Source organism: Rattus norvegicus, chromosome 5 (genome assembly GCF_036323735.1).
Source record: "Rattus norvegicus strain BN/NHsdMcwi chromosome 5, GRCr8, whole genome shotgun sequence".
NCBI classification, from domain to species: domain Eukaryota; kingdom Metazoa; phylum Chordata; class Mammalia; order Rodentia; family Muridae; genus Rattus; species Rattus norvegicus.
In genome coordinates, this window is record NC_086023.1 from 15,491,900 (window position 1) to 15,504,206 (window position 12,307).

At 35.4% G+C, this 12,307-nt stretch overlaps 1 protein-coding gene across 10 annotated transcripts in view; it reads left to right on the forward strand.

Annotated features, from left to right (window-relative positions):
- Positions 1 to 12,307, forward strand: part of Sntg1 (syntrophin, gamma 1) — an 814,179-nt gene that overhangs the window by 722,610 nt on the left and 79,262 nt on the right. For all 10 annotated transcript variants that reach the window (XM_063288183.1, XM_063288182.1, XM_063288181.1 and 7 more), the window contains 2 exons: positions 245 to 361; positions 2,319 to 2,390. In XM_063288183.1, the coding sequence (XP_063144253.1) occupies positions 245 to 361; positions 2,319 to 2,390 (189 nt within the window). The remainder of the gene's footprint in view (positions 1 to 244; positions 362 to 2,318; positions 2,391 to 12,307) is intronic.

Sequence of the window (12,307 nt, forward strand, 5' to 3'; positions counted from 1 at the left end):
AAAGGAGAGGGCATGAGTGAGAAGGTAGCTGATGCCAAATGTTAGAAGGCAGCATTTGACAATATTATGGAGACAAACTCCTCTGAGTAGTTTCTATCCTCTAGTGATGGGGAGGCTGCTTTAGTGGAACTTGGTATAAATCAATTAAATAAATTTTCATGAAATTATATCAGCACAAGACACACAAATAGACTACAATATGTCAAGTGTAGTTTGGCAGTAACAGCACTTACTTTCCTTGCAGATAGTCTACATGGGCTGGTGTGAAGCCTGGGAGCAGGAATCCCTCCAGGACCGTGTGTACACACCTGTGTTTCTTGCCCTGCGGGGCTCCTGTCTTTACAGGTTCCTGTCACCTCCAGTAAGTGTTTATAGCCAAATGTTTGAGCTCCTCAATCTGCTCATAGAAGACTCATATCACCTGAACAACGCCTAGTTACCAATGCAGTTTGAAAATAAGTCACAGAGACATTTAGGAAATTGTTCATATTTTGCCAAAAGTAAAGCTTTCAAGACATTAGATGTCATTTTTCGCTTAAGAACCTGAAAACTGGAGCAAGCCATAATATTGTTGTTAAAAATTTCATGAAGACATTGGAAATAATTTAAGAAACATCCCCAAAGATATGTCAAGGAATTTCCTATAGTGTATGAAAATGTAAAGAAATGCAGATAGGTAGAGATTTAAACATTTATTCTATATTAATTAATGCTCCATTCCTTTTGTATCTGTGGACCATGTGAGGGGCCTTAGTCTGTGTGTGCAGTGTTTCATTATCAGCATTACGCTTTCAACTTGTATTTAAATTTTTATTAACATATAATAAATAAAACTTCAAAATAGTCCATATTAAGTCTACATATATTAAGTAAAATTCTAATGTTGCTAATGTTGTTAAGTAAAATGTTGCTAAGAGTATAAATGAAAGGCAGGTATGATGTTACATGCCTGCATTTCTGAGTGTGGGACTTTGAGGAAAGGAGAGGATGTGATTGAGGCTGGCCAGGTATAAAAGGTGAGATGCTGTCTCCAAATAAACTACTATAGTACAACAAAACAACAAGAAAAATACAAATGTCACAAAGGTTTAAATAAAATTTTATTATTCTTGGGGAAAAGAGAAATATTTTCTGGGGAATACATGAATACATTAATTTTCCCCTACTGTAAAAATTAGGTAGCTAGGTCAGCCACTAAAGAAAAACGCAGTGTCAGAGAATTCAGGCCATTTGGCCACATGGCTGTGTTGTATGGCTTAGAGCAGCATAGTGCAACATGCTTAGTGTATACAGCAGAGGAGGATGTTTACTTTATGGTAGCCAGAGGGGAGAGAAAATAGGACTTCAGATGTTAATATTCCATAGAAATTCATGTCCCTAATGACCTAAACTTTCTTACATTATAGACCACCTTCTAAATGTTTGGCGATGTCACAAAATATAACAAACTAGGAACAACCATTGAATACACGTGTCTTTGGGGGAATATTCAAGCTCAGCTTCAGCTATCACAGTTCAGTATATGATCTTCCATACTGTGCAATTCTTTTGGACCCTAATCTGTTTGTAATATATTCTATTACATCTTCTATGTACACTCAATATGTATGCACATTTATTTACTTGAAATCCTTGCTTTGGAAGCATGTAACTTATAGAGAATAAACACAGAATAAATATAATTATTACCACAGGATACCATGCTGCTCACTGATAGGTTTAATAGTATAAATGATCTGAGAGTTCTCGAGTATGAATCATTGCTATTTTTAATGTTTATGTCCATAAAGAATTCATGGTACCAGAAAGGAAAAAATAATATTTTATATATTCTTACCCTTAATAATTTCTTCTGCTTGGAGAGATTAAATATTTTAGAATAAGTAAGGGAATTAACTTCAGAGTAGAGATGATATTTCACAATATCTTAATAATATTAGAATGGTTTTAAAATATCAATAATTTATTTTTAAATAATCAAAACCAGTTCTACTCTGTATTTTTAAGGGAAAATGCATATTTAATACTTGCATATTCAATATTTCTGTTAAAAGAACACACAAATTATTTTAAAGATATAAAAATTTTTCTCAAATGGAAATTGTTGCAAACAACATAAAATGTGTCCTGAAAAGAGTAAGACAAATGATGATAAATTTTGAATAAACCCAAATGCTATAGAAGGACCTTTATAGAAAGTATCACTTATTGAGAGACTAAAGAAACACTTCCATGAAAGTATCATTATCCAGATGAAACAGAGGGAAACAGAAATGCCTTACTAGTACCAATGATCTGTTATTATCTGTCTTTTAAAGGTGACCACCTGGGACTGGACTCGAGCAGAGAAGACCTTCTCCGTGTGTGAGATCATGTGCAAAGTTCTCAAGGTATGTGTACTAAGGACAAGCCCTTTGATGGAACACCTTCTGAAGAGTGGGTCTCTGAGCTCAGGTAGAGCTTGTGAAAACAATCTATGAATTGAAAAGAATATGGAAAGTAAAATGAGAGGTAAAAGAAACTCAACATACACAAATGCCCAGGCACTCAGAGAGTAAGTATGAGCAAGAAAAATACACATGAGATCAAATGGAGAAGAGCATATTTTCTTTGTCTTGGGATCTGACAATCACTGCATTTTGGTTAAACCCTTGATGACACAGAACTCTCATAGCATCAAAGTTTCAGGGATTCTTAAAACCTGAAATGACTTATAAAGTATAGAGTAGGAATTAAAGTGAGTTATATGAAAGAACCATCAGTGCAGGTTTCCTTTCAAAATTTTTATTGTGTAGAGTTAATGTCTACAACATGATGCTATGGGGAATTATATTAATGCATTGACATATGTATTAACATATATGTTAATATATATATATGTATATATAATGGAAAGACACTAACATGCAGTAAATTTTCATAGTCTTAATATCTCATGTCAATTGTTTCTTTGAATTAAAAGCTGGTAAAATCTCATGTTGCTCTTCAAATTTCTACATGTCCTAATCTTGTGTATCTGCCACTTTGTGGCTATTGACTTCTATCTGCTTGGTTTTCCCACTCTCAGACCTACCTGTTCTTCAGGTCTCCATTTCTGTATATTTGAATTGAACATTTCACTGTTTTTCTATAGTCCAAGATCAAAGGAGCTCATATATTCTCAAATCTGATTCATTTCATTGCAAGCCCATGCTGTGAAAGATCTTAGGCATTCTTGGGGCTGAATACTATATACCTTGTGTTTATGTACCACAGTTATTTTGTCTTTCATAGTTTCTTCTATAGATTCCATATTCTGGTTACTGTCAAAAAGATGCAGACAAGTTAATGCTTTCATCTAGTAGTGATTACATCTTCTCTAGTGTATGCCCAGAGCAAAATTGCTGCCTGGGTTATAGTTTATCATTGGCAAATCATATATATATATATATATATATATATATATATATATATATATATATATATATTGTTTCACGTAGTGGGTATTCTGACCTAACTCTCCACACAGCTGTATTAAATGTGTATTAACCTGAGTAACAGATGTTGTCTTTTCCCTTTTAGAAAATAGGCATGTTAAGGAATAATAGGTAATAGCTTCCAGTGGTTTATTTGTGAATTTCCCCTATTAGTGATGTTGATCATTACTGTATCTGCTTATTGGCCAGGTTTTTGTCCTCTTTAGAGAAATGATTATTCAGGTCTTTTGTCCATTATTTTAAATTTCATTGAGACTTTTGTATATTTTTATCTGAATTGAGTAGTCCAGAAGTATTTTATTTATTTATTTTTATTGGACTTCTTTAAATTTACATTTCAAATCTTATCCCCTTTCCTGGTTTCATATCCCTAAACCTCCTATCCCATCCTTCCTCCTCCTTCTTCTATGAGGGTGTTCTCCCACACAACCACCCACCCCTTCCCACCTCCCCACCCTGACATTCCCCTACAATGGAGGATCTAGCCTTGGCAGGACCAAGGGCTTCTCTTCCCATTGTTGCCCAACATGACATTCCTTTGCAACATATGCAGCTGGAGCCATGGGTCTGTCCATGTGTACTCTTTGGATGGTGGTTTAGTACCTGAAACCTCTGGTTGGTTGGTATTGTTGTTCTTATGGGGTTGCCAACCCCTTCTGCTCCTTTGATTCTTTCTCTACCTCCTCCAAAGGGGACCCTGTTCTCAGTTCAATGGTGGGCTGCCCAGCATCTGCCTCTGTATTTGTCATGCTCTGTCAGAGCCTCTCAAGAGACAATTATATCAGGCTCCTGTCAGCATACAGTTCTCGGCATCAGCAATATTGTCTGGATTTGGTGTATACATATATACAGGCTGGATCCTTACGTGGGACAGTCTCTGGATGGCCTTGCCTTCAGTCTCTGCTCCAAATTTTGTCTTTATATTTTCTCCTTTGAATATTTTTATTCCCCTTCTAAGAAGAACTGAAGCATTGGCAGTTTGGTCATCCTTCTTCTTGAACTTCATGTGGTCTATGGATTGTATCTCAGGTAATTTGAGCTTTTGGGCTAATATCCATTTATCAGTAAGTGCATACCATGTGTGTTTTTTGGGATTGGGTTACCTGACTCAGGATGATACTTTCTAGTTTCATCCATTTGCCTATAAATTTCATGAAGTCATTGTTTTTAATAGCAGAGTAATACTCCATTGTGTAAATGTATCAGATTTTCTGTATCCATTCCTCTGTTGAAGGGCATCTGGGTTCTTTCCAGCTTCTGGATATTGTAAATAAGGCTGCTATGAACATAGTGGAGCAAGTGTCCTTATTATATGCTGGAGCATCTTTTGGGTATATGCTAAGGAATGGTATAGCTGGGTCCTCAAGTAGTACTATGACCAAATTTCTAAGGTACCTCCTAACTTACTTCCAGAGCGGTTGTACCAGCTTGCAATCCCAACAAAAATAGAGTTTTCCTCTTTCTCTGAATCCTTGCCAACATCCATTGACACCTGAGTTTTTGATATTAACCTTTCTGACTGGTGTGAGGTGGAATCTTAGGGTTGTTTTGATTTGAATTTCCCAGATGACTACGGATGTTCAGCATTTCTTTAGATATTTCTCAACCATTCGATATTCCTCAGCTGAGAATTCACTTCTTAGTTCTGTACCCCATTTTTAATAGAGTTATTTGATTCTTTGAGGTCTCACTTCTTGAGTTCTTTGTATATATTGGTTATAGCCATCTATTAGATGTAGGATTGGTAAAGATCTTTTCCCAATCTGTTGGTTGCCATTTTGTCCTAATGCCTTACAGAAGCTTTGCAATTTTATGAAGTCCCATTTGTCAACTTTTGATCTTAGAGCATAAGCAATTGATGTTCTGTTCAGGAAAATTTTTTTCAGTGGTCATGTGTTCAAGGCTCTTCCCCAATTTTACCTCTAATAGCTAGAGTGTATATGGTCTATATGGATGTCTTTGATCCAGTTGGACTTCAGCTTTGTACAGGGTGATAAGAATGGATCGATATGCAATTTTGTACATGCTGACCTCCAGTTGAACGAACACCATTTGTTGAAAATGCTATCTTTTCCCACTGGATAGTTTTAGCTCCTTTATCAAAGATCAAGTAACCACATATGTGTGGGTTCATTTCTGGGTCTTTCTTCAATTCTATTACATTGATCTACGTTCCTGTCTAAGTTCCATTATCATAAAGTTATTATCACTGTTGCCCTGTAATATCCACTGTTGCTCAGTTTGAGGTCAGGGATGGTGAGTCCCACAGAAATTCTCTTTTAATGTTGAGGATAGTTTTAACTATCCTGGTTTGTTATTTCATTTGAATTTGCAAATTACTTTTTTTTAACCTCTATGAAGAATTGAGTTGGAATTTTGATGGGGATTGCATTGAATCTGTAGATTGCTTTTGGCAAGGTGGTCATTTTTGCTATATTATTACTGCCATTCCAGGAACATGGGAGATTTTTCCATCTTTAACATCGTTATATTTCCTTGTTCAGAGACTTGAAGTTCTTGTTATACAGATCTTTCACTTGTTTGGTGAGAGTAACACTGAGGTATTTTAAATTATTTGGGAGTATTGTGAAGGATGTCATTTCATTCATTTCTTTCTCACCCTGTTTAACCTTTGGGTACAGGAAGGCTACTGATTTGTTTGAGTTGATTTTCTACCCAGATACTTTGCTGAATTTGTTTATCAGGTATAGTAGTTATTTGGTGGAACTTTTGGGGTCACTTAAATATACTATCATATCATCTGAGAATAGAGATATTTTGGCTTCTTCTTTTCCAATTTGTATCACTTTGAGCTCATTTTGTTATCTGATTACTTAGTCTCAGATTTTGAATACTATCTTGAATAAGTAGGAAGAGAGTGGGCAGCCTTGTTTAGTCCCTGATTTCACATGGGATTGCTTCGATTTTCTCTCCATTTAGTTTGATATTGATTACTTGTTTGCTGTATATTGCATTTACTATGTTTAGGTATGGGCCTTGAATTCCTGATCTTTTCAAGACTTTTATCATAAAGGGGTGTAGAATTTGATCAAGTGCTTTCTCAACTCATGTGATTTTTTTTCTTTGAGTTTGTTTATATAGTGGATTATGTTGTTGAATTTCCATATATTGAACCATCTCTGCATCCCTTGGATAAAGCCTACTTGTTCATGATAGATGACCATTTTGATATTTCTTGGATTCAGTTTGTGAGAAGTTTATTGCATATTTTTACATCCATATTAATAAGGGAAACTGGTCGGAAATTCTCTTTGGGTTTTTTTTTGTGGTTTAGTTATAAGCATAATTGTGGTTTTATAGAAGGAATTATTTAGTATTTTTCTGTTTCTATTTTGTAGAATAGTTTGAACACTATTAGTATTAGGTCTTCTATGAAGATTTGAATAAAATTCTGCACTAAACCCATCTTGTCCTGGGCTTTTTTTTTTTTTTTTTTTGGTTGGGTGACTTTTAATGAGTGCTTCTCTTTCTTTAGGAATTATGGGAATGTTTAGAAGGTTTATCTGATCTGATTTAACTTTGGCACCTGAAAATTGTCTATTTCATCCAGATTTTCCAGTTTTGTTGAGTATAGCCATTTGTAGTAGCTTCTGATGATTTTTTGAGTTTCCTCAGTTTCTGTTGTTGTCTCCCTTTTCATTTCTGATTTTGTTAATTTGGACACTGTCTCTGTGCCCTCTGTTTGGTCTGGCTAAGGGATTGTCTATCATGTTGATTTTCTCAAAGAACCAGCTCCTTGTTTTGTTGATTCTTTGTATAGTTGTTTTTATTTCTACGTGGCTGATTTCAGCCATGAGTTTGATTATTTCCTGATCTCTACTCCTCTTGGGTATATTTGCTACTTTTAGTTCTAGAGATTTTAGGTGTGCTGTCAGGCTGTTACTGTATACTCTCTCCAGTTTCTTTTTTCAGGCATTCAGAGCTATGAGTTTTCCTCTTAACATTGCTTTCTTTGTGTCCCAGAATTTTAGGTTTTTGAGCCTTCATTTTCATTATATTCTAAAATGCCTTTAATTTCTTTCTTTACTTCTTCCTTGACCAAGTTATCATTGAATAGAGCATTGTTCAACTTCCATGTATATGTGGGCTTTTTGTTGTTGTTGTTGTTGTTGTTGTTGTTGTTGTTGTTGTTGTTGTTTTTGTTGTTATTGTAGACCAGCCTTATTCCGTGATGATCTGATAGGACGCATGGGTTTATTTCAATCTTCTTTTATCTATTTAGGTGTGTTTTGTGACCGATTTATATTGTCAATTTTAAAGAAGATACCATGAGGTCCTGAGAAGAAAGTGTATACTTTTGATTTAAGGTGAAATTTTCTGTAGATATCTGTTATCTTGTTCATAACCTCTATTAGTTTCACTGTGTCTCTGTTTAGTTTCTGTTTCAATGACTAGTCCATTAGTGAGAGCTGGGTGTTGAAGTCTCCCATTATTATTGTGTGGGGGTCACTGTGTATTTTGAACTTTTATAGTTTCTTTTATGAATGTAGGTGCCCTTGCCTTTGGGGCATAGATGTTCAGACTTGAGACTGTCTCTTGGTGGATTTTTTCCTTTGATGCCCATTTAGTCTCCTTTCTCACCTTGCTTGAGAACTTTAGGTTGAAAGTCTATTTTATTGGATATTAGGATGGTAACTACAGCATGTTTCTTGTGACCATTTGCTTGGAATGCCTTTTTCCAGCCTTTTACTTTGAGGTCATGATGGTCTTTGTTATTGAAATGTTTTTCCTGTATGAAGCAAAATGCTGGATCCTACTTTTATATTTAGTCTGTTAGCTTTTTTATACCTAAATTAAGCCCATTAATCTTGAGAGATATTAAAGATAGATGATTGTTAGTTTGTATTTTGTTCGTTTTTTTAGGTGGCATTATGTGCATGTGGTTCTCTCCTTTTTGTTTTGTTGTAAGATGATTAATATTTTGTCTTCTCTTTGGTGTAGATATCATCCTTGTATTGGTGTTTTCCCTCTATAATCCTTTGCATGGCCAAATTGGTAGATAGATCCTGTTTGAACTGGTTTTGTCCTGAAATATTTTGGTTTCTCCCTCTATGTTGATTGCAAATTTTGCTGCATATAATAGCCTGGGTTGGCATTTGTGTTCTTCTAAAGACTGTATTACTTCTGTGCAGGCTTTTCTGTCTTTTAATGTGTCTGTTGAGAAGTCTGGTGTGATTTGATGGGTCTGCCTTTATATGTTACTTTGTCCTTTTTCTTTGTGGCTTTTAGTATTCTTTCTTTGTTTTGTGCCTTTAGTGTTTTGATTATTACATGATTAGAGGATTTCTTTTCTGATCCCATTCATTTGTTGTTCTACAGACTTCTTGTACATTTATGGCCATATCTTACTTTAGGTTGGAGAAGTTTTCTTCTATGATTCTGTTGAAGACATTTTCAGGTCCTTTTAGGTGGGAATCTTCACCCTTCTATTCCTATTATTCTTAGTTATGGTCTTTTCAGCATGTCCTGGATTTCCTGGATGTTTTGGGTTAAGAGATTTTTTTTTTATGTTTTGAATTTTCTTTGACAGCTGTCTCTCTCTTCTTTGGTATCTTCTATACCTGAGATTCTCTCTTCTTTGTTTTGTATTCTGTTGGTGATGTTTACATCTGCAATTCCTAACCTCTTTTCTAGGTTTTCCATTTCCAGGGTTGCCCTAATTTGTGCTCTCTTTACTGTCTCTACTTCCACTTTTAGGTCTTTGACTGATTTATTCAATTCCTTCACCTGTTTGATTGTTTCCCTGTTCATCTTTGAGGAATTGATTTGTTTTCTCTTTAAGGGCTTCTACCTGTTTAACTGTGTTTTCCTATATTTCTTTCAGTGAGTTATTTATATCATCCTTATTGGATTCTATTATCTTCACGAGACAGAATTTTAGTTCATCTTTCTGATTTTCAAGTGTGTTGGTATAAACAAGGCTTGCTGTAGTGGGAGAAGTGAGTCCTGATGATACCCATGTATATTGGCTTCTATTGCTTATGATCTTGTGCTTGCCTCTCACCATCTGGTTATCCCTGGTGTTTGTTTCTATGGGTATCTCTGTCTGGAGCCTTCCTCTTTTGTCCCTTTGTCCCTGGGTTGCTTCAGGTTTCCTGGTAGGCCTTGGCTCTGCTTCTTTTTTTTTTTTTTTTTTTATTAACTTGAGTATTTCTTATATACATTTCGAGTGTTATTCCCTTTCCCGGTATCCGGGCAAACATCCCCCTCCCCCCTCCCCTTCCTTATGGGTGTTCCCCTCCCAACCCTCCCCCCAAGATTTCTATTTCTTATTGGGGGTGACTTTACACAATCTTGTAATTCCTAACTTTATTTCTTCTTCTCCAGAGTCTGGCACATCTTTACAGTCTCTTCATTAGAGGAAAGAAGTAAAAGTGTCTCAGTGACCACAGGTCCTACTGTTTATACAGACACAGAGCTTCTCAAGATCATATTCTATTTTTTTTTTTTTAGGTCACATACAGATGCCTCTGTTTGGGTACTGGGAAGCTCAAGTAGCATCATTTTGTGATGTGAAGACAAGCAAAGTTGAGCAAAGAACCCTGGCTTGATGCACCTCCTATATTTCTTGCCCTTTTCATGAACATGTTGACTCGATCCTTTGCAATTGTTTCAACTTGATTGTAGATCAGCTAACTTGAATGACATAAAGTGGTGGAAGCTAGGCAACCCATGCTGATACACAGTCATCGAAGTTTAGCCTCGTTAGGAACACTGAACAATTAAAGAAACAAATCAATTAGTGTTCATTACTCTTGAGATTATGTCACAGAATTAGAAGATCATATTACTGTGTGCTTCAGTGTCTTCAGGGCAAATCCAGGTACTATTGACCAAACCACACAGTAGATAAGAGGAAAGCATAAAAGTAGTAAAAGCATACTGTTCTATTTTTCATATTGGTCCATGAAGTGTGGGTTCTAGGCATCATTATAAGATTCAATTTTGCTTAGGGAGATGCTAAGCTGGCATTCACTGGAATGCATAGGGATCACATGTTTCAAGCTAATAGGCAGTTACTACTAACAGTTCCTCTATATGCCAAATTCATCAATGTTCTTTAAAGCCTTCTTTTTAATCTTCCTCTGTTAATCAGCCCCAGTTAATACTTTGTCCACAAGTACAGTCTCTTATATAAATCCTGGTGACAGGAATTTGTGAGCACAGGGTGAGAATGGAGATCCTGAGGAGGCCAAAGTTCAGTGCCTGAAACCAGCTAGCAGATATGGTTTTTCATTCACTAAAGTGCAATAATTTGCAAGTGAAAATGAAAATTAAATTCCATTTTTCTTCTTTCCCATATTTTTGTTTAAGGAAGGATACTTGCAAATAACCTGAAGTCAGTAAGTTACATTACTAAAAGACAAACGCTACGAAAATATAGATTAATAAGTCTGTTGGTTTTAAAAGTGCTATATATACTTGAATGGAATTTATCAATCTTTGGTAAAGAAATTAAAGTCGATTTTGAGCAGAAGAAGATCATGGACATTTATAGTGATTTGAATGAAAACAACCCAATAGGCTTTTACATTCGAATGTTTGCTTCCCAATTTATGAACTGTTGAAGATTAAGAGGTGTGTCCTTGTTGTGGGAGGTGTGTGATTAGGGTGGGCTTTGGGGTGCCAAAAGACCATGTGAGACCCACTGTTTCTCTTCTCTGCAGATCAGGATGCAAAGCTTTCATGTACTGTTGCAGTACTATACCTGCCTGCTTTCCATTACATGATGATGATCATAGACTAAACCTCTAAAAGTTTAATAAGGGACCAAATTAAGTCCTTTCTATTATAAAAGTTGTCTTGGTAATGTATCTCTTTGCAGCAGCAGGACACTAAAACAAGAGTGAGGTATTGCTGTAACTGGCCTAATCATGTTGCTAATTGGAGGAATATGCAAGACTTTGAGTCTTTGAACTAGAAAAGCATCCAATGCTTTAAATAGTATTTACACAAACATTCTAGTAAGAGTGTAGAAGGTAGCAGTGCTGAGGAAAATGTATATTGTAAGGGCCTAACTAATGAAGCTTCAGAGGGGAAGACTGTTAGTAAATGGCCTGAAAATCTTTTCTGCCAGACTGTTCTTGTTAGATTATGGCAAAGAATATGGTTGCTTTCTCAACTTGTCCAAAAAATAAATCTGCCTGAGTCTAAATTGAAGAACTTTGGATTAATGGCATTGGCAGAGGATATTTAAAGAGACCCTCATATTGATTTTGTCATGTGTTTATTAGTGATCACTGTCATGCAGAGATCTACAGTGAAGAGAACAAGTCAATCAAGGAAAAAAAAGGACAGCTTGAGGAGAAAAAGGGCAGCAAAAAATAGAATGCTGAAGACAGAATTGTTCTTCTAAAACAAGTTAAAAAGATTATATGCCTGCAGTTAATATTTTCTTAAACATAAATGAATACAAAATTTGTTATAAACCAAGTAATTTTAAAGTGACAGGAATGGAGAGAATTCACACACAAATGAGGAAAACAGAAAGTCTGCCTACAGATACAAGGATGGCTTTGCAGTTTACTCTGTTCCATCATTAACTATTTTCTTACAATATGTAAATTAAAGCATATTTTATTAAATTATACTCATGTTTGCAACAATTATACAGCAAGAAATTGTGCACATTTTGTCCTTAATATGTAACTTGTTCTTATTCAACAGAAATGCTTAAAACTAACAATTGTGGTAGGAAAATAAATTTTGAAATATTTTACATACATTATTTTGTAAAAACATGAGAACAGAGCCTAAACTTAAGATTTAAACTAAGTACCCTTTGTAGTTTAATATGCAGGTATTCTTGA